The sequence below is a fragment of the Labeo rohita genome, chromosome 20 (genome assembly GCF_022985175.1).
Source record: "Labeo rohita strain BAU-BD-2019 chromosome 20, IGBB_LRoh.1.0, whole genome shotgun sequence".
Lineage (NCBI taxonomy): Eukaryota > Metazoa > Chordata > Actinopteri > Cypriniformes > Cyprinidae > Labeo > Labeo rohita.
This window is the reverse complement of record NC_066888.1, coordinates 23126398-23150224: the sequence shown is the minus strand read 5'-3', so window position 1 is coordinate 23150224 and position 23827 is coordinate 23126398. Positions and strand designations below refer to the sequence as shown.

At 34.2% G+C, this 23827-nt stretch overlaps 1 protein-coding gene across 1 annotated transcript in view; it reads left to right on the top strand.

The window, feature by feature from the left end:
* LOC127183204 (adhesion G protein-coupled receptor F5-like) overlaps window positions 1-19680 on the top strand; it is a 35063-nt gene extending 15383 nt beyond the window's left edge. Inside the window, exons 19-28 of the mRNA XM_051139109.1 lie at window positions 10792-10942; window positions 13343-13540; window positions 13664-13804; window positions 14091-14278; window positions 14370-14540; window positions 14764-16095; window positions 16256-16297; window positions 17139-17198; window positions 17293-17356; window positions 17488-19680. Of these exons, the coding sequence (XP_050995066.1) occupies window positions 10792-10942; window positions 13343-13540; window positions 13664-13804; window positions 14091-14278; window positions 14370-14540; window positions 14764-16095; window positions 16256-16297; window positions 17139-17198; window positions 17293-17356; window positions 17488-17576 (2436 nt within the window). The 3' untranslated portion in view covers window positions 17577-19680. The remainder of the gene's footprint in view (window positions 1-10791; window positions 10943-13342; window positions 13541-13663; window positions 13805-14090; window positions 14279-14369; window positions 14541-14763; window positions 16096-16255; window positions 16298-17138; window positions 17199-17292; window positions 17357-17487) is intronic.
* Window positions 19681-23827: the final 4147 nt, after the last annotated feature.

Genomic DNA, 23827 nt, shown 5'->3' with positions numbered 1-23827 from the left:
TATTCAAGCTGATTTTAGAATCTTCAAAATTCACAAATGTGCTTTGTCATATCATTACCTTTGTGTACAGACTGTATAAGCTTTATTTAAACACCACACCCCTAATGCTAACTACATGTTTGATAATTTATCATTTTTTCAAACAATCCTGCTGCATTTTAAAATATGGGTGCCACTTTAAAGAGAACTGCTACACAAAATAACTGACACAATTAATTTCAAATAATAAGGTTGTGCTGTCAATGCTTTACACTGTGTGCAGAATTATTAGGCATGTTGATATTCTGGTCATATTTTTTTTTCCAAACACATTTTACCAATTCCAAACCACATCAGTCTTAGTAACTACTGTTAATTTTGTATTTAATCATTTATATGTGATGTATAATTGTCCGTGAAGGCTGGAAGTGAAAAACTCCTTATATTCAGGTGTGCAGGATTATTAGGCATGTTTTCGTTTACAGCTAAAATGAGCCAAAAAAGAGATTTAACCCAGACTGAAAAGTCCAAATTATTAAATGCCCATGAGAAGAATGCAGTACTAATGCATTACAAGAATTTGCAAAGTTAAGGCTTGACCATTGGACAGAGAAATGCTTGTTGAGTCTGCATGGTCAGAAAAAACAGGTGGAGAAGAAAAGATGCATGTTAACTGCAAAAGAATTAGGAATTAAGGTGAAGAATTAGGTGTGACACCATCAGGAACCGTTTAGTCTCCAGCGCCACCATTTTCCAGAACTGCAACCTACCTGGAGTCTTCAGAAGTGCAATGTGTCAGGTTCTCAGAGACTTTGCTTGGTAAAAATCCTAAAAAATGCCCCTTACTTAATAAGAATAACAAGCTGACGTGTTGTGAAATACATGAAGACAGTTTTTTTATATGCTTTAGAGACAGATAAGTTGAGAGTGACTCTTGAAGGACAAGCATCACATCCTCTTGTGCCTCTGATTCAAGAATTTATCTTCCAAAATCTGGCAGTAAGTTTTGGGAGTTCATGTTTAGTCTCTTATCCTGAAAAGTCTGACTTGCAGAGATGGACTAAAATGAACTCCCAAAACTTACTGCCAGATTTTAGAAGATAAATTCTTGAATCAGAGGTACAAGAGGATGTGATGCTTGTCCTTCAAGAGTCACTCTCAACTTATCTGTCTCTAAAGCATATAAAAAACTGTCTTCATGTATTTCACAACACGTCAGCTTGTTATTCTTATTAAGTCAGGGGCATTTTTTAGGATTTTTTACCAAGCAAAGTCTCTGAGAACCTGACACATTGTACTTCTGAAGACTCCAGGTAGGTTGCAGTTCTGGAAAATGGTGGCGCTGGAGAACTGGAAACGGTTCCTGATGGTGTCACACCTAATTCTTCACCTTAATTCCTAATTCTTTTGCAGTTAACATGCATCTTTTCTTCTCCACCTGTTTTTTCTGACCATGCAGACTCAACAAGCATTTCACTGTCCAATGGTCAAGCCTTAACTTTGCAAATTCTTGTAATGCATTAGTATTGCATTCTTCTCATGGGCATTTAATAATTTGGACTTTTCAGTCTGGGTTAAATCTCTTTTTTGGCTCATTTTAGCTGTAAACGAAAACATGCCTAATAATTCTGCACACCTGAATATAAGGAGTTTTTCACTTCCAGCCTTCACGGACAATTATATATCACATATAAATGATTAAACACAAAATTAACAGTAGTTATTAAGACTGATGTGGTTTGGAATTGGTAAAATGTGTTTGGAAAAAAAATATGACCAGAATATCAACATGCCTAATAATTCTGCACACAGTGTATTTTAAGTGTCTGGTGTCACAAGAATATCTGTGTTGTGTTGTGTTTCTCCAGATTATTTTTTATTTTCTTAACATTTCACTGTATGAAAAAGACAATAGATGCTGTGCTCTTGTGGTCTGCTCTTCATGTGTTAAAATGATAGAAAGTACTTTGAAATTTCCATCAGTGGTCCAGTTAATGATGGAACATAAGTATATTATATAATATAGACTTACATGAATTAATACAGTAATATTGCTGCTCATACAAGCTTTCAGGGTTATTCATGGTCTGTTGATAGTAATTTGCTAACCTTCGATATATAAAATAACATAGTGTGTGTGTGTGTGTGTGATGGATATAAATAGTAGGTAATTAATAATAGTAGTAGAGCTTCCAGTAATCTAAGGAATCATGGGTAACAAATCTTAAATGCTCCCATTCAGGTTTTAAACAAAAGCTGTTAGGTGTGTGCAGTTACAGTAATAACATGCTGTTGTACTCTGCCCATAAAAATAGTCAATAAATAGTTTTTATATACAAAAGTATAACAGTAAGATTACTTTAGACATTAAATCTTCATTATCAGCCATTTAAATAATAATAAAAAAAAATGTAATAATATGTGATTGGTAATGTAACCCAGAGTGGTACTGTTAAAATTCAGCCCTCTTGTTTGTTCACACAAGACAACATAACAGAGGGAATCAAACTTGTCTAGCAGGTGATCCACGCACACAATTGGTGACCTGCATAAGGACACATTCCAGTAAAATATTATAGGTGGATCATATGACAACAGAACAAAATCTCAGACCCTAAAGCTCAGCATCATTTCATGGTTGTTTCCAAAGGCAAGGTAAGAGTGTTTATTCTTTCAAATGTGTAACTGCTGTAAACTGCCTTTTTGAAGTATGTTTATAGAAAGAAATTCTTACCTTGAGATTGAAATGTGTCATTCAGAATTACTTTTTATTTATTTATTTATTTATTTATTTATTTATAATTTTACAGTCGTAAGGTGTCTGGGTGAGCCATATAATTGCCTTTTGTTCTGAAGAAATAGACTGAGGTGATTTTGACTTACATAAGTGAGAAACATGGCTGATCAAGGTAAAATAAACTACAAATAAACTTATTATCTGTCTGGCTTTGTTTACATCTGTTGTCCTTCAGGTTAACTGTCAAAACATCAACTTTCATGGATAGCTCACCCAAAAAATGTAACGTCTGACACCATTTACTCATCCTAAAACTGTTTCAAACCTGTATAAATTTCTGCTGAACCAAAAAGATGTTTTGAAGGATGTGGGTAACTCACTGACTTCCATAATAGAAATAAAGTACAATGGAAGTCAGAGGGAACCATCAACTGAAATCTTTTGTGTTCAGCAGAAGAAAAAATATCATACAGTTTTAATGGTTTGAGGGTGAGTAAATGATGACACCATTTTCATTTTTGGTTGAACTGTCCCTTTAAACATTGTATAAAGAAGTTTGTCTGAATACCAGTGATGGAAAAGTAAAAATATAAGTGATCCTTTTCAGGTTTACTTCAGTAGAAGTACAAAAATGCTTGATTTTTTTATAGTACTTAAGTTTCAAAAGTGAAATCTACTAATTAGTGAACCATGTGTAATTATTCTAAGCACCAGCACTAATCAAGGTTAGTGAAGACATTATGTATTTATCTGATGTATTTATTTCAAATAAGGAAATGTTTCATTTAATACTAAAACCTGTCATGCACCAAAACATGAAACTTAAATATGCTAAAACTTAAAATGCTAATTGTAAAAGAAGTAATACAGCACTGTATTTTCTCGCTACCTTTAATTTCTGGACTAAATGCTAAAGAATGTTTTGTTTTCTTACTATGGGTGTTTTTTCCCTAATGTTTCATTTCTCAATTCCTAAGATACAGGACAAATATTAAAGTGCTTCATAGGAATCATCATGGCTGTCCTGCTAACTCAAAAATGTGTTGTGGAAACACTTGATTTCCCAGAAACAGGTATCGAGTTACAGGTAGGAACAAATACAGGAGTTGATGCAATTCATATAATATGACAAACCGCAGATTTATGTCATTTTCAGAACTGTCAATAAGATATGAATAAAATGTTTTGTACGATTGTAGCAATAAAACATAAAATTAATAGTATGTAACTAGGGAAGGGCGATAAATCGATTCATAATCACGCAGTATGAATTTCCTCGATAAAAAGAGTTCGATAAATGTTCGATATAATGTTTATGCGGCAAAGGCGGAACAAAAGAGTGCTAGTCAAAGCGCGCCACTCGGACCGCTTGTCCGCTCGGATCAAAGTTTAAACATTTAAACAGCGGCAAGGCGCGAACTTACTAAGAGTAGATGCGTTCACTCGCCCGGTAGCCCGGTAAGTCCCGGCAACTAAACAGCGCCAGTGTGAAGCACTTGAATTCAGTGATGAACACAAATGACTCGGTTTAAAGCCAGATGAAACAGCACTAACAAACAGAAGAAACACTGTGCGCAACGATACAATCAGAAGGCTTTTTAATCTACAAATCGCCATCATTTAGTAGATTGACTGTAGTAGCCCTAACTGCACAGTGGTATTGTGTCAGAAATGTGGGTATATTTGTGTTGAATTTTATTATATTATTAATGTAGACGTATTAAATGTTTTGAAGGAGGAGTAATAGAATATATTTACAGTATTTTTTGTGATTAAGCTATAGCGTTTATGCATTTATACTAAATGTATTTAGACTACTGTTTTTCATACAAATACCTAGGAACCATATTACATTTTTACCATGCTACTAAGGTGCTATTTGTTTTTTTAACTGTTATTATCATGATCTATGGATGATACTATGGAAGAACAATGGTTAATTAAAAAAACAAAACAAAAAAAGAGCTCATACAGTCAGAATAATTAAATTTCACCATATAAAAATGCGGTTGCTACAGTTTTTACAGATATTACTGATTTTGATAATGAACATAAATCTACAACTGCATCCGAACTCAAGCTACTATCAAATGTGTATTTCTAAGAGACACATTTTTTTTATATTATTATTTTTATTATTATTAATTTTATCAGGTAACACAAACATGTTTCTTAATTTAAAACAATATTACTCATTAAAACATGCAAAACTAAGATATTGTGAAAATATAGTGTGAAGAATTAAAAAAAACAAGTGTTTGTCATGTTCTGAACATAAAGAATATTTTAAACCCACTTTTAACCGTCTGGTTTTTACAACTTTCACATTGTAGCAAAAATCTGTCTTTAAACTTGAAATAAATAAAAATTGACATTTACCTTGCTAATTATCGATATCGACTGATATGAAAAATATATCATCATAACTTTTTGGCCGTATCGCCCAGCCCTATATAAAACTATGGCCACATGGCTAACTAACGTGATAATGTTTTACTGTATATGTAAAATAAATGTGCATTTGTGTTATTTTATTCCAGTTTAGCTACAAAGATGGGCAACTGCATCATAGAAGACCAAGAAGCACAGGTAACAGTTTGTCCTCTACTCATACACTTTATTCATATAAAAAAAATACATCAACTTAATATACTTTGACATTTTTGGGGGAGGGATTTTGTCTGTCAAGGGTTTTGTGTTGTACTTGACTATAAGAGTATAGGCTCTAATTTTCACTTTAATTTTCCTGTATGTATAGAGCTATTGGAATACTTTGTGGTTGTGGAAATGAATGTATCCCAACCTGTGGTGATTGAACAGATCACAACATCATTGCCCTTTATCATGTTTCCTTTTCAAATGGACAACAGAACTGAAATTACTGCAGCAAACATTACAACAGGTGAGCCTGTTTAACAGGTATTTAAAAGCCAGTTGCGTCATTCTAACTACTTAATTGTCATCTTTAATGTTGTGGAAACATTCTATTGTTAACCAGTTGTGTTGTGTATTTACATTAGTGTGCCAATCAAATGTAGCCAAATATCAGTGCGTATGTGAAAATGGTTATGCATGGTCATACAACAACTGCAAGACATATGAGGCCTGTGGCGACATCAGTTTTGGCTCATGTGGATGTATTAATGGTATTCCCAGTAATGGAGAGACGTGTGTGCTGAAGAACGGTAAGAATAACCAAATAAACCAACTGCAAAGGCACTCAAAAAACATGTAAAAAGTGTTTGTAGTGTTAAAAGAAAAATAATGTTTATGAATAAAAAATGTTAGCTTATAGTGTACATATATATATATATTTTTTTTTGCATATATTTATTTGCATAAATTTTCATATTTACAGTGAAAATCTATATCATATTTACCAGCCTTCTACGTATTTTTAAACATGCATTTTATTCATAAAAATTAAGTCACCATATAATTTAAACATAAACAATTTTTGTATTACCCCCATAGAAACTGCCAATTGCTAACAAACAATGTTTACCTAATACCTGGCCTGATCATTTTGATGTATTTACACATTATTGTATAAAATATAATTCATTATATAAAAATTTATGTTGTGATAGAAGTGCATTGCAATGACAAATACAATGAAAACACTGTGCTTACAATGATCATAAGTGTTGATTCTGTCACAGAACTGCCCTTCACAGACTTCTTGTTTGAAATTGAGTTGGAATCATCAAGCATCGCTTTGATTGATGATATTAGGCGATATCTGCAGATCATCACCTTTCCACTGCAATTTAATGAGGTGGTAGTTTTAGATGTGGACATCACGACAGGTGAAGAATTTCACATGAACTTCTGAACACAAAGTAATGCTGATCTGTTAAATATGAGCTTACATTTGCATTGTATCCTTTCTTAGTGTGCAATTTCAATGACAGTGGATACAAGTGCGTATGTGAGAACAAGTATTTCTGGCCGTGTGATAAATGCAAAGAATATGGGAGCTGTGACAACAACACTAACAACACATGCAGCTGCATCAACGATATTCCAAGAGACAGACAGTTCTGTCGAACAGTCAACGAGATAACAAGTAAAATAATTTTTTACATTTTCTGTATGTAATCAAATAAAATACAGATATTTTTTAACTGTGATCTACTCTAATCCTTTTTCCAGGTGATAACACAACATGTGCGCAACCACCAACAGGTATGTAAAAACATCTAACATAAATGGATAGTTCACCCAAAAATTCAACAACAGTCATCATTTACTCACCCTCATGTCATTCCAAACCTGTATGACTTTCTGTCTTATGTGGAACATAAAGGAAGATATTTTGAAGAATGTTGGTAACCAAATTTTTTATGCGTTTTAGTCATTCATTTACACAGCAACAGAGTTTTGAGAGCTTTGAAAAGGGGTTTAAAGTGTAAGCTTTTAAAAATGATACTGTTATCATCTCTGTGTAAACTACAAATGTGACCCTGGACCACAAAACCAGTCATAAGTAGCATGGGTATGTTTGCAGCATTAGCCAAAAATACACTGTATGGGTCAAAATTATTGTTTTATTTATGCCAAAAATCATTAGGATATTAATTAAAGAGCATGTTCCATGAAAATGTTTTGTACATTTCCTACCGTAAATAAATCAAAACTTAATTTTTGATTAGTAAATGCATATTGCTAAGAACCTCATTTGGACAACTTTAAAGGTGAAGTGTTTCAATAAAAAATGTGGAAATCTCGTCTATGTTTTGAAGTCAGCATCAATGACAATGGTAGATTCTATTTTCAGAATTTTGTGTTACTGTCTTAAGAGATTTCTTAGAGCATCATATATATAAGCATCACTAATGCTGATTTGTCAGTATTTTGAAACCAAGTCATGTCAATTTTTCCAACAGTAACACCACTAACATCACCATCAACAGAATCACCTTCATCATCAAATTCAACACAATCAACATCTACACCATCAACACCAACCAATTCAACACAGTTGACATCTACGCCATCAACAGCAGCAAATTCAACACAATCAGCATCTACGCCATCAACACCAACAAATTCAACACGGTCGACATCTACGCCATCAACAGCAGCAAATTCAACACAATCAACATCTACGCCATCAACACCAACAAATTCAACACAGTCGACATCTATGCCATCAACACCAACAAATTCAACACAATCAACATCTACGCCATCAACACTAACAAATTCAACACAGTCGACATCTACGCTATCAACACCAGCACCATCAACAAAACCATCAATAACAACTATGACAGCACCAGGTATGTCCAGTAAAACAAAATCTGAGATGAATCATGAGATGGTGAAGATTAGCTTTAGTATAGAGAACTTTTGTTTAACTCTTGTGTTGAGGGTGGTGATGTTAACAGACAGTAACAATCTGTATTTTGATAGAGAGTTAAATTAGTTTATTTAGATTTTTGGCCTCTAAAAATAAATTGATTCATGAAATAAATAAAATTAATTTATTGCTTTACATGTTTAGGGAAAAAATATAGATCCATAAACCCTTTGTTTTCTAACTTACGTTTGGTTTCATTCATTAAAAAATGAATTTTATTTTTTGGTTTTACTATTTTTTTTATTATTTTTTTTACTGTAATATTCAACAGTCTTAGCGACAACATCAGCACAGACAGTTAAGTACAGTTAAACTAAATTTAAAATATTGCAAAAAATATTTGGTGTCTAAATTACCGCACAATGGGCCTCATTCATGAAACTTCCTGAAAACTGCTCCAGATTCACAAACGCTTAGTAAATGTCCGTTTTGATAGTTAAACGTGTATGTTAATGAATTCCAATCATTCGTAGTGGGGCACACATGCACACTCATTTATAATTCGCACAATCCTCGCCTATTAATTACAGCTACGCAAATTGTCCAGAAGCGCAGTGGAATATCCTGGTCTACTTGCCCAGGTTTGGCTCCAGTATATTGCATAAATGCAAAAAAGACTAATAGGCCATATGCCTAACAATAAATATTTAATAACATGTGTCCACCAAAGAGCTTATAGCCAGCTGAAAAAGAAGGCGCTCTTCTTAGAACGACCAGCTGGTGGTGCTTGAAAACGTTTGGTGGCACAGCGTTTTTCCAGCTGAGATGCTTTAGCTGCTATGATTTGGAATATCCATGGCGGGAACGTATTACTAGTATTTCATATTTAAGAATTTTACTAAATCTAAAAAAGCCAGTAGCCAGTAATATTGACTTCTCCATTGTTGTAGGCCATCGTTGTACAAGTAGGATGGTTGGTCGGTATTTGTTCCGCCCCTCCTCTATTTACGGTGGGGTAAATAGTGACAGTGCCGAGCACTGTGTTTTAGTTATCAACTAAAAAAAAAAATCAAAAAGAGGGCAAGGGCAAATTAACTTGTAATTATTATGCAGTGCATCAAAATTCAGTGTCATCAGTTTGCCAAAAAGAACACAGAATGTTTTACGCACCATTTACACGTAGTAGGGAGCAGGTGTAGGCTACATTTATTTCATACCAGCTTTTTGAAAAAACGAACATTTTCATGAATTCAAAAGTTTACGTCATAAAGGCTTTACGAATGATTTACAAAAAAATTCGCTCTGCTCGTGTTTCATAAATGAGGCCCATTGGTCTTAGTATTACATTCAGAAGCACAGGCACAAAAAGGGGTATGCGAAGCATGGCAGTAATAACTGAGGTTTGGGGGTGGGGGGGTTGCAATAGACCAGGGGTGCCCAACCCTGTTCCTGGAGATCGACTTTCCTGCAGAGTTTAGTTCCAACCCTAATCAAACATACCTGTCTGTAATTATCAAGTGCTCCTTGAGATCCTAATTAGCTGGTTTAGGTGTGTTTGGTCAGGGTTGGAGCTGAACTCTGCAGGAAAGTCGAGTTGAGCACCCTGCAATAGACAGTCAGGACTGCTGAGAGGATTATTGGTTCCTCCTTGCCTAACCTCATTTTGTCTACCCCCAGCAACTAGGTAGCATTAGTATTGAGAATTGTGGCTTAAACCTGTTGTTATAATATACATAAATGTAGACTACTTTTACAGTTATTTGAATCTCAATGAAAATATCTTAGACAGAGAAAGATTAAGGGATCTAAAATATGATCATGCAAAACAAAGCGTTAATATGTGATTTATAAGTGCTATTAAATAGCCAATATGCTAGTAATATGCATGCTAATAGCAAATAGATAATACTGAGAATTGATCATTAAACTAAAACAATTTTTCTTTTTAATATTCAACAGCCTCAGAAGCAACGACAGGTAAGCATACCCCCAGAAACAAGGTATTAGTATTGAGGATTGTTGCCTAAAACTGTTGTTTTAATACACATAAATGTACTGTTCATTTTCAGTTATTAGAATGTCATTGACAATAAATAAGACTTTTGACATCAGTCTTACTGACTCTACTAGCAAGACTTACACAGATTTATCTAGAAAACTTGAGTCAGCAGTGAGTAATACATGTTTCATATTTTAAAGAAATATATTATTTGTGTCATTTGTTGATTTTAGACTATATTCTTTGAATACTACAGATACAAATGAATATTCTATACATTTTTCAAGCATACATTTGCTTTTTACAGATTGACAAAAGTTATTCTGATAAGCTAAGTAATGGCTACAAGGTTGGTTCTGTAAAAGTCACTGGCTTCAGGTATGATTTACAACTTTCTTTTGCAAAACTTTCCCATTTAGTCATGCATTTTCAAACAAATGCAATGTTAATACAGGTCTTTCACATTGGTGTGGTTTTTGCTTCGCTCCATAGGCCTGGTAGTGTTATAGCAGACTACACGATAAGTGCAATATCCAACAGCCTTGATTTTGGAGCAGCAAACACACAGATTTCTGACTCTCTGATAACACAAGGAATAATTTTAGCTGAAGATGCCTTTGTTCGAAGTGGTAAGCGTCAGTGCCGAATCTACAACCCTTCACATTTCTAAGTTCAATTGAATTTACTGTTTTTTCACTGTTGAGTGATGTGTGGTTTTTATTTACAGATCAAACTGTCTTCAGAACAGATCAGTTATATCCTCTGCAAAAGGTGGAGCTGAACTGTAAACAGACAGACTTTGCAAGTGGACCAATAAAATGGAAAGTGGGTGACAAAGATCCTGCACTATATAACACAAGATACTCACTTTCAAATGACAACAGAACTCTCACTGTGAAAAACGCTAGTGAAGCTGATAGTGGTGAGTGACATGATATGTATTTTTGACTTGTCTATGATATCTTACAAGTGTTTATTTTAGTGTGTCAGTACTGATAAAGCATATGGTAATAATGCACTCTTAGGAAAAATGGTTCTAAACAGTACCAAATTAGGGTTCTGTGGCTTGTATCAATACTGGTCTTGTCATATCTTATCGCCTCTATTACGGTTTCAGAAAAATTTAAATACTATGTAAAATCCTTCTTGAGCAAGTCCTGCGCAGCGCTGTCGACAACTTCTGTAACCCGAATGGAGAACATTGATGGCGTGCTCTTGCTCTTGCTCATACAAGGAATTCCACCCTTTATGACGTCATACACATACCTAAACCATGAAGGAGTGTTTTTGGCACAGAAATACTCAGTCATACATCCAAATCTTTTTCTGAGATTTTGTTAATGTTTATCATGAAAATCCAACTCTTTAGCAGTGTAAATAAGTCAGAATGCATGAAATAGCATTAGACCTTGCCCTTTAGCTGAACAGAGTTTGTCACACCTACATGTTCTTAAAAAAAACTAAACTAAAAAGAGAAATAGTTAAAATTTATAGAAACCAGTTACAAATGACTTACCTGTTGAAAACAAGACTGTTCAGACTGTGTAGTCCACTGGTCTCAAACTCAGTTCCTGGAGGGCCACAGCTTTGCACAGTTTAGCTCCAACCCTAATCAAACACACCTGATCCAGCTAATTAAGGTCTTCAGGATTATCTAGTAATCCTGAAGACCTGCCAAGCAGGTGTGAGTTGGAGCTGGCTGGAGCTAAACTCTGCAGAGCTGTGGCCCTCCAGGAATTGAGTTTGAGACCTCTGGTGTAGTCTGATAGATGAGGTGGATTTTATACTTTAGTTTAGTTTAGTTTAGTTTAGTATGCACAAAAATAAAATCAGTGCAGTAAAAACAAAACAAAAAAGTACAATCCATATACTGTGCAGGGAGAGGCAAACCCAAAGGGCTTATTTAGAGCCTCCACCTAATTGATATAGAAAACAGAAACAACTTATGAAATTAAAGAAAGAGCTAAATTACAATAACAAATATATAAATGTAAATGACTACAAAATAATTACAACATATGTCACAAACCCAGAAAAAATATACTTCAGAGACAAACCTTACAGTATATGGTACAGAAAATGCATTAAAAAAAAAAAACACAGTTACAAAGCATCACTAAAATGATCTTTTATAACATAGGAACACTTTTTGGCTAGATGGCATATGCCATAAACCATTGACCTCTACAAGTGAGAATTTTAAGAAGATGATATTTTGAAAATTGATGAGTTAAGTGGCAGTGAACCTGTAATTTTCCTTTAAGATACTTTTAAAATAGTTAGAGATTAAAAAAAAAAAAAAAAAGAGGTGGGGATAGAACTTGAATCTTTTTCTTTCTGGCTGATATTGTCCTAAATAGAACTGTTACTAGGTGTAAAAAACCTTCAAAGGAGAAGTCCACTTCCAAAACAAAGGTTCACATATAATGTATACTCACCCCCGTTGTAATCCAAGATGTTCATGTCTTTCTTTTTTCAGTCGTAAAGAAATTATGTTTTTTGAGGAAAACATTTCAGCATTTTTCTTCATATAATGGACTGATATGGTGCCCCAATTTTGAACTTCCAAAATGCAGTTTAAATGCTGCTTCAAACGATTTCAAATGCGGCAAAGCAAACATACAAAGAAGATCAAACACCCTTAACCAAAAAGGTAAAAAAACAGCGATATAGGGCGATTTTGAAGTTGAGGGAGAACATGAGATGGGAGTTTCTCGACATACCCTAACTTTCATAAACCGGAAAAAAACAGTTCAGGCAGAGTAAGACAGAATGAGCGTTTTATTATTTTTATGAAAATAACCAATCATTACGCTAGATAAGACCCTTCTTTTTCAGCTGGGATCATTTACAACCGCATTTGGGAATGTTTAAAGCCGCATTTAAACCGCATTTTGGGCGTTCAAACTTGGGGCACCGTATCAGTCCATTATATGGAGAAAAATGCTGAAATGTTTTCCTCAAAAAACATAATTTCTTTACGACTGAAGAAAAAAAGACATGAACATCTTGGATGATAAGGGGGTGAGTACATTATTTGTGAATCTTTGTTTTGGAAGTGGACTTCTCCTTTAAAGAACCATCTTTTTTTAGAGTGTGTATGATATCATATATGGCATAGATGATGAACTAATCAACCAAAGTATGTACAATAACATTTACAAAGTATGATTTTGAGAGCAAATAAATGAATACATAATAGTAAGCATAAATATATAAATGTTCCTTAAATGTAAAGTAGTGGATTTGCTTAATGAAATAATAATGTGTTTATGTTCTTTTGATGTTTCTGATTTTTGATTTTTTTTCTGCCCACATGCAGGTCGATACTCATGCATCATACAAGGCAATGTACCATACATGCAGTGGCAAAACATTGTTATTAAAAAACGTCCCAGTATCACTGTGGGTGAAGAGAACTATTATTTTCCATGTGATGGCAGCAGTTTCCAACTGAAATGTTCTGTTGATGTTGGCTACAATATTGAATGGGTCCTGGATGAAACAGTGCTAATTTCAGGTTGTACATAAAAAATGTATACGTTATTTTTTATAAAAAATGACTGCTGTCATTTAAATCTTCCATTAAATCCACTGTTTTAATTATTTTATTCATACATTTCCCCCTTTTTTGCCCAATCAGGATCTGACAGTATCACATTAAAATATACTACTCAAAAGGAAAATTGTACAGAGAAAACCCTTACATGTCGTCTCAAAGATCTGCCACAACTACAGAATTTCAAATACAGCTATAGCAGTGTCACAGTTAAGACAATCACAGGTGAGCCTTCAATTTCTCATTCTTTTCAACATCAGCGTGCTTTTATCCAACTCTTGTGCAGTTGGATTGGATGATTTCAGCTACCTAATTCGTTTTGGTATATATATATATATATATATATATATATATATATATAAAAAAACATTTTTAAAGAGATATGAATTGTGATTGTTATGACAGCACTATTGAATGGATATATGGATAGGAATTTGTTTTATGTTGATATTTTCAAAATGTAATGTTCTGAGAAATTGTAGAATTAAATCCAATTTCCTTTTTTAATCAGATCCTTTGTCAAATGATGTCTGTCAAAATGAAGAACTTGGAGCTGGCAGAACAAATGACACGAGGACGGGAGTCTGTGGAATAGGCATGAAAGGCACCATAACTTACAAATGTGAATCACGTGTTTGGATTCGAACAAAGGACAACTGTGTACTTCAAGTGATCGACAAACTTACAAGCAAAGTTGAGGTAATCTATTGATCATGTATATATTAAACAATCATCTGTCCATTTGAAATGTTTCTAATACCTTCTGTTATTTTTGTACTTTGCAATTTAGTCCTTGCTTGTGGAGGAGATTCCAGGGTTTATGGCTAACCTCAGTTCTGCCACACAACAGAACGATTATAATGTAACCCAGTCTGCTGCTACCGTCCAAGCAATTGTGGATATACTCTCTAAAATTGCTAATTTGTCACAAACTGTTGTTATCAATAAACCAGTAATGGAGGTATGCACATTAACTTTTGACATTTTAAAAGGAATTTAATAAGGTGATATCTTTACCTCAAGTTGGATTTGTAACTTGTAATGGAGTAATTTTCACTGTAAGGTATCTGCAGCAGCCGTTCTCTTTATTTTCAATAATTAAACCTGTTGATCATATTTTATTATAGTATATTCCACATTTTATTGGACAACTTTCATCATAAAATTTTATATTTCATTTTCAGGATTTCCTAAATACAGTGAATATTATTGTAGCAGATAATGTCACTGACGCATGGAACATATTGAGCACAAACAACACCAGCATTAAACTTCTGAGGGCTATTGAGGATATAAGTGCCCGTCTCACAGATGATTTTGAGATTACTGAAACATCCATTCAGCTCAAAAGAATCACAGTTAAAAACTCATTTATTCTAACATCAAGACTGCCAAACTCAACTACGGAGATTGTGATACCACAGATTCCACAAGAGACTACTGTAACCATCATAATCTTCACAACTCTTGACAATGTCCTACCTGCTCATGGTGCTAATGACAGCAGGAAATCAGATGTGCGCATCAATGGAGATGTGGTTGTTGTTAATGTTAATGAAACAATTAACAACATTTCTTTCGCATTTGACATTACTAATCAGTCTTTGGGAAATCCTGAGTGTGTCTTTTGGAACTTCAGTCTCAACACATGGGATTCCACCGGATGTCAAGTGAAGCGGAACAACACTGGCACCATTACATGTGAATGCAGCCACACAACCTCTTTTTCGATCCTAATGTCTCCATTTCACTTTGATCCTGTTCATCGCACGGCCTTAGACTATATAACTTACATTGGCGTATCTATTTCCATGGCCAGTTTGATAATATGCCTCATCATTGAGGCTATCGTATGGAAGTCAGTAAGAAGAAATGACACATCCTACATGAGACATGTCTCCATAGTCAACATTGCCGTGTCCCTGCTGATCGCAAATATCTGTTTTATCATTGGAGCTGCAATTGCAGAAAAAGAACAGCCGAACTCAGTAGAACACTGCAGTCCAGTGGTTTTCTTCATGCACTTTTTTTACCTGGCTCTTTTCTTCTGGATGTTAATTTCAGCACTGTTGCTCTTTTACCGTACAGTCATGGTCTTTTCTCAGATGTCAAAGGCCAAAATGATGGTCATTGCCTTCATAGTCGGTTATGGTGCACCTTTGCTCATAGCGGCCATTACTGTTGCGTCAACAGCTGGATCTAAAAATTATATTTCCAAAACAAATGCATGCTGGTTGAACTGGTTTGAATCAAAGGCCCTGCTGGCTTTTGTGATTCCAGCTCTCACTATTGTAGCCATAAACCTTGTGGTTTTGATTGTGGTTCTGTACAAGATGTTGAGGAGAGGAGTTGGTGCTACAACTCAACCAGATGAGAAACATGCCCTGGTGGTAATTGCCAGATGTGTGGCCATTTTGACTCCTCTCTTTGGTCTAACATGGGGATTTGGAATTGGAACCATGGTGTCACGTGACTTTGGCATTCATGTGGTGTTTGCATTCCTCAATTCGCTGCAGGTACTACTTTATAATGTCAATTTTATAGTAAGATTATATTTTTTCATTGCAATTTTATATCTATAACATTAACAATCTACTTTAATGCTGTACATTGATTTATTATAAATGCCTATGGTCTTTCATGAATGCCATGTATTTGTAACACTTCCTTTAATAGGGATTCTTTATCTTGGTGTTCGGGACGCTTTTAGACAGCAAGGTATGAGTTTACTTCTTTTGCTTTGTAAAGAGCTTAAGTAAAGCAATTTAACATTTAATGTTGGATTTAACTTAAATTGCAGGCATTTTAGACATATTATTTAAATATTTCTTAAACTATACATTTACACATTTCACAGCATCACTGTATATATCGGTTTATTATTCTTCCTTCTTCTTCTTCTGCTCTGGGAGTCTATGGCAGCCCACAGAAGGACAGTCTCAATATTAACTTCAGCAAAATTGGAGTCTCTGTCTCTAACTAGTGCCAAATAGGCCAAATTTGTGCTCATATTTCTGCTAATAACCTTTAAACCATAATGTCTAGAAGCAAAATTACTTGGATCATGCCGAGTCGAATGCATACCAAAATTTGAATTTCTGTGGGTCAAGATTTTTTTTTTTTTTTTTAATTTTAAAGTCTGCTTTTTCAAACTTGTCCTAGAAGGTTTATCCAATTTTCACCATAATTGGCTCAGATTATCTTTAGACAGTGCTGGCAAACATTTATCAAAAGCTTTGTGCAAAATTGGACATGAGGCTATAACTTGGTTCTTGTTATACCAAGCATGACCTGAGGGCACATGGGTGGTTTTGGCACAGCACAACCTAATGGTCAAAAGATATAAAAATGTGTCATTTTTGTTTGTAATTTTTTAACAGTTCAACCGAAAATCGTAAGTGTGATCTCATTAGATTTGGAGCTGCATATTGAATAGGCAATGGAACGAAAGCAAATATTACAAAATATCTATTGACAGTCAAATATTCTGTCTAATATGCAGACATTTAAGAGACTCCAAACTATTTTCCATAAGATAACTGAAGATCTTTGATTGCAGGTCCGTGAGTCACTACCAGGAAGGCGGTTACTACAGCAACTCACTTCCAGCCAAACCAATGTAAATTTAATTCTGTAACAGCACACACTGTTATGAGCTCTTTAATTAATGATCAACTCCTAATGCTAAAATATTAATTTATAACTCCTTGCAGAACACCAGTGCAGGACCATCGTCCACTTCTAGACTACCTTTCTTGGCGAGGTTGCGACGGAGGAGTAAGTGGATGACATAAATCAAAAAAACTTTTAATTGATGAATGTAGTTAATATTCATGAGTTATATTTATTATTTGGATAAAGGTCTGCTAAATTAAGCTTGGTAATAACATGCTTCTAACTATTTGCAGATGTGTACAACGTGTCTGAAGCCAACACTTCCTCAGCATTTGTGTCTTCGGAAAGCTCCAACGGCTCATATGCCCCTGTGAACAATTAAAAGACTCTTCAAATATGTTTCACCACTGCAATTTCTGGTACTGTTTGTGGAGGGATTTTTTTTTTGTTTCTAAAATGTGGCTATAATATTTGATACTTGATACTTTATTTTGTAACATACTGTGAATGCAGTGATTATAAGTATGGACTTTTATCTATGCTTAAAATAATTTTTAAAAAACACAACTCGGGTGGTGGAGCTTTGTAAAGCTAATGCTGATGGCTGTCTGCCACGTACAAGTCATGTTGCTGCTTGTGTACATTTACAAAACAGCCTTCATTAATAATCGGCTTTTGCCTATGAGGAAAAACAGTTCAAATGCTAAACAAAGTGGACTTAGCTCAAAGGCTGGAGATAAAAACAGATCATGTTTATACTTTGATTTCCAATCAATTCCTGATGGACAAAACAAGTCCAGTCCTACATTTTTTTTCTCATTTGAGAAGCTGTTTAACTCAGATGTACTTCACAATAGGGAGGACAATCGCATTGACTTTAAAGACAGATAATTCCTGGTGAAAACTGTGTTATTTATGATTCTTTCTAAGATTTTCGCTTCAAGCTAATTAAGGCACTTGCCCACTCCCTTGAATCACTTCGAATGATGTAGAGACAGTTTTCTAATGCTTAAATTAGTTTCATATTCAGATTTTGAATGTATGAATCATTGTTTATACATTACTTATGGATAATTTGCCACTTCAAAACTTGAATGTTCCTACTAATAACACTTAAATCATGGCATATACTGTATAAAATAGAATATAGATATGCTTGTGCCTTCATTCTCCTGGTTTGTGTTTGCCGGCAGACTGTATATTAAATCGACAGGGAAAACATTCAAACTGTGTAATATTTAAAATAAAATTTGTAGTGGTGTCACTTGATTTTTAAAAATCAACTAATTAACGTTAATCGCACATTTTGTTCTGAAATTAATCGCGGATCAATCGTGGTTTTAAGGCAGCTTTAGTCTTTAGCTTTAGTTTTTTGTAACTTCATGGTTTAACTGACGACATAACTACGACTAACAACATACATACTCGTAGTTTCATTTGGGTTTGAATATGATACAGCGGAATTCTATCGTCATGATTGAATTATATATTGGGTAATAATATTGCTATTAATGCATATATGTTGGGGTGTGGTTTTTATTTTTTTCAATGCAAACAGTCAAAACAGTTTATATTACACTATTTACACATTTAAGACTCGGAATGCAACAGGACTTGTTTGTAATGCTTGTTTATGGTCAGTTTTTGCAATAAATACCTGTGACTGTACTTATATTAGCCTGTTGCGTGTTTTATATTGTTCAGAAGTGGGTAGATATAGGGTAGGGGTGGGGTTAGGTGCTCTAATGGAAGTATGCATTTATATAAAAATAATTTCTATTTTTACAAATGCATGCAAACCATTAAATTAAGACAAACAACTGAAAACAATGGAGGACCCTGAGCGTCAAAAAATGACCAATCTTGACCAATCGTCAATATGTGACAAGTTGGGAGTAAGGATGTGCTCAAATAAACGTCTAAATTCTTTAGTTGTGGGTGGGCTGGGCAAACCTAGCCCGCCCCTGCGTTAATTGCGTTAAATATTTTTACGCGTTAAAATGGAAAAAATTAATCGCCTTCGTTAACGCGCTAATTTTGACACCACTAATAATTTTATAAATTAAATGTAAAATAAATAAAAAGCTACATTAATTTTGTGTATTCCATAAAACAAGCCACTGAAAATTTAATTTAGCAGCTAAAAATCCTGTTATGCTACTGTACTCTGGACCATGTGTCATACTGAAAAATTATGTTTTGTCCCCATAATAATCCTAAATATGTAGCTACAGAACTGCCAAACTGAACATAAATGTCACACCTCATGGACCTGTTTTGTTGTGTTTTCTCCCTCATGTGCCCATATTTGGTCGTTCCTGTTCTCGTCTGGTCATCATTAGTTAACCTCCATTCACCTGTGTCTTGTTAATTATCATAATTTACATCAGCATTTAAAGTGTAGTCTGTCCTGTCTTCCCTTGTCCAGTATTGTGTATATTACCTCATGTGAGTGTGTGTTCTTGCCCTGTCTGGAGATTACCTGTTGTGGCATTATTAAAGTGTGATTAAACTTATTCGTCTTCGTCGTTTTGCTTCATCCCACACACCACTGCGTGACAGAACTTCAAGGTACTTTAATTAAATTCACCAACATAAACACAGCAGCTCAGAGAAGAAATACTTCTACACTATTATCAAACAAAGACGTTCCATACCAGAACACCAACTAGAGTGAAACTGAGAATTTAAATAGAGCAACCAAACAAGAACTAAACAAGTCACACCTGAACTGAGTACTCGATCAATTAGTAACTATGGAAACTAAACAGGCAATGAACAAAGAGAAGGTGACCTAATAACCAAACTAGAAAACTGCTCAGAGTACTAAAATAGAAAACAAGACAAGAAAACAGATCAAATATATGACCGAAAAACTCAGAATGTGACAATAAACGTACCCTTTTATTTTTCTGTTTCTGTCAAACCTACTTGCTCATTTCGGATGGGCTATGAAGGAGGGCGTGGATGTAATGCTATAAAGTCACAGTAGTGTTTACTTCCTTTTACTTCAAAAATCAATATGAAATAATGTAATGACTCCATTAAAATGCAGCCTTATTCACACTGGAGAACAAGGAAAAGGTAATCAAACTACATTACTGCTAATTTTGATTTGCGCAGACATGTTAATTCCAGGAAGATTTTATAGATGGATCATTTGACAAGAAAACAAATCTCAGACCCTGCGAAACGGGTTTGGCATTTCTTCAGGTTGTTTCCAAAGGCAAGGTAGGAGTAACAAATCAGTGCATTTATTCTTTTAAATGTGTAACTGCTCTAAACTGCCTTCCTGAAGTACATTTCTAGAAAGATTTTCTTATCTTCACTTTAATCAGATACACAATGTTATTTGTGTATTTTACCTTTATTTGATTACAAGCAGGACACCAGCACCCCCTAGATAAATAATAGGACTTACCAGAGGGACATTAGGATCATGCAAAGATCCAAAACAGTGAATCTCATTACCATTGAGGCAAATGTTTACTTTAAGAATGACCAAGCACATGTGAGTTTTTCATCTTATGGACAAGGCATATCCGTATTATTTTTTATATCGGGCCGATGCCGATGTTTACATTTTAAACCATTATCGGCCGATTTCAGTAACGTTCCAATAATATTGTGCATCCCTAATTAGGAGTATGGATTTTAATCCATACTTGAAAAATGGGGTCGGATTAACTAAGTTAGAGGTATGTTTACTTTTTGTTAAGTTCACTTTTGTTTTATATCAGATTCTAAATATGATCCATTGTTCTCCTGTAAGTTTAATTACATCCTGTTTTTTCTGCTCTGTCTTAGAACAACCTCTAAATGTTCATAACCAGTAATTAAGTGCTTTTTCATATTAAACTTACTGTACTTGCGTAGTTTTCATAAGTAATTTATACTTCTTGTGCATTGTTAGTTCAAGTTGCTGGGTCCAAATCTTTGAAGTTAATGGGTAAGCTAATTTGCTGCACATTTTTCCTGAAACCAGTATTTTTGGTTTCATGTGTTATCCTACATGTAGCTTTAGAAAACTTTAGAAAAAAATAACAGAATAATAACAGCATGGCTGCCAACTTTTGAGCTCAGCTTGGAGTGAAAAAAACCAAAACAAACTATTAAGACAAAATCAAACACTAATTAAACAACGATTCTTCTTGCCTGATTTGGAGAGAACAGTTGAAAAGTTGAAAAGTGGAGGGAGAAAGAGAATAAGGAACACAAGTCTTCAAATAGCTCACAAAACTATCCAATACGCAGATGTTTACAGCACCTACTTCACACTTAAGATGCATTTAAACCACTAGATACATTTGATCATTGCCTCTAACTGCAAAAATATTAAAATATTACAACAAATGATCACATTCTATATTGAATATGCAGTTTAATCATTACATTGTGTGTTAGAGTGCTGGAGCTGTACGGTATATTTTACTAGTTTACAAATTATGCGTAGGTCTTACATTTACTGAATATGCTGTACTGAGTTAAAACTTATGTAAATGTATTGTGAATCAACATCCTGTGTCTGGATCAGGCATGAAAATATTATCTACATAACAGGTAATGTTACCGTGGCTCTGGGCGGACAGCAGGGGGCAGCTGCACTCTCCTGATATGCCTTTTTTTAAACGTTTTGTTTTTAGTTTGTTGGCGACTGAGGAAAAAATTATTTAAACCTATTACAAAAAAAAAAACAAACAAAAAAAAACCTTTCACTTTGAAATTATTACATTGTTGAGTCAGTGCCGTACAAGAGCGAAGGAGTTTCATAAAGCTAATGATTGCCTGGCAGCCTTTATTTGCAATCAGCTTTTGCCTGCGGGAAAAAATAGATGAAATGCTGAACAAAGCTTGACTCAAGTTCACAGCGGACAGAGTTTCAGGCGGTTGACGGTAGAGATAAAACAGATCATGTTTCCTTTTCAGTAGTGTTTTTTTGAATATCTTTTATGTCACAGGTTGGTACTGTATTAACACTTGAGTTAAAACTTGCACACATTTGCTGTATTGTTTGTTGATAGCAGGTGTCTCCCAGGTATTTCTATTGCAGGTTTTCTTAACCCTCGACGGTACGCAATATGATATCAATGAGGAAAAAATTATTTGTGATGTTTTTCCATCTTAAAGTTGGACACTATAACAATATCAATAAACATTTTTATATTTTTTTATTTATTTAATTTTTAAAAGTTTGTTGCCTCAAGGCAACATTGTACCACAATGGACAAAATTAAACAATTGATATTTTCATGCAGAAAAAAATTAATCAATTTATTTAAATCACCAGTTTCTTTAATCAAACATTTGAAGGAATGTTTTGCACATCTCATATTTAACAAAAAGTAAGATTTCATACCTGCATGTTGCTTTCAGGCAACACTGTACCATCGTGGATCACAAGCATAACCAAACTATCATATCTGTTATCATACCAAAACATTATAATTAGTGTTGTTTCAAAGTAAAAAAAAATAAAATTATCATAACCTTATGCTAATATATAACTTTTCCTTACAAGCATGCACATACGCACACAAGCACATGCATGTAAAATCTCCTTCCTCACTAATGACTCCTCACTGCTTGTGAAAGCTGAGGAAGCACTTCCTCTCAACAGAATATGTGCAGATATGGTATATGAATTACAATTTTTATAAATGCATTACAATATCATGCAAAAATTCAAATACACTTAGATAATTCTAACTTTTTCTTACAAATATCATATACATGTATGCTATGCTATATGCCTGGTATGGCCATATGTGATTCCATTATGGTACAATGTTGCCTTGAGGCAACATGCAGTTTTTTGTAATTTCCTATGATATATTTGATAATATATTATGAAAAGTTTTTGAAAATACTTCTTTACTAATCAGTGAAGGTGATTTCAGATTTTTTGTTGGCAATTATATGAATGAAAATTGATGAAAACTGCACCTTTCTCTGGACAAAATATGCAGTCATGTGACATGTGCACATGTCCTGAAAGAGGGAGCAAAACAGACCCCTATGGGTCATGTGACCACTTTTTTGCAATTTCATTTGTTAGTATTTGACTTCTTCTTTACTAAGATAGCATTGATTCATTAAATGGGTGGCTCATTTTATTTAAAAAAACAAAAATAGGCTGTGTTGCCTGGAGGCAACACGGTACCATAGAGGGTTAAGAGTTGCCGCATCATGTGACTTCGATTCCACTGGTAGTCCTCTGGAAATCGCTAATCAAAATAAATATATGGTTATGTTACATCTTCTGTAAAATATTATATAATATAAAAATGATACATGCTATAGCTAAGCCTAGGTAACACAACATGTATACTAGTTTAAAACATAAAACTTAAAAAATGTTTTTTTTTTTTTTTTTTTTTTTTTTGGCCAGCTTTGTTAGTTTCTCTAAACAGCATTGTCATATAACCTTGATGGCCCTGTTAGATAGAGAAAGTAAAATATTTTTAAAATGACATCTGGTCAGTCAGGATCTTTGTCATATCTTTGTGTCTGCTTACGGACAGAAGAGCAGAACTACCACTGTCAGTTGCATAAAGGCTTGATGTTATGATATCTTCATAATATTATACCTTAATTTTAAGCAAAATCTGATTTTACAAAGTAAAGGCCCTTTTT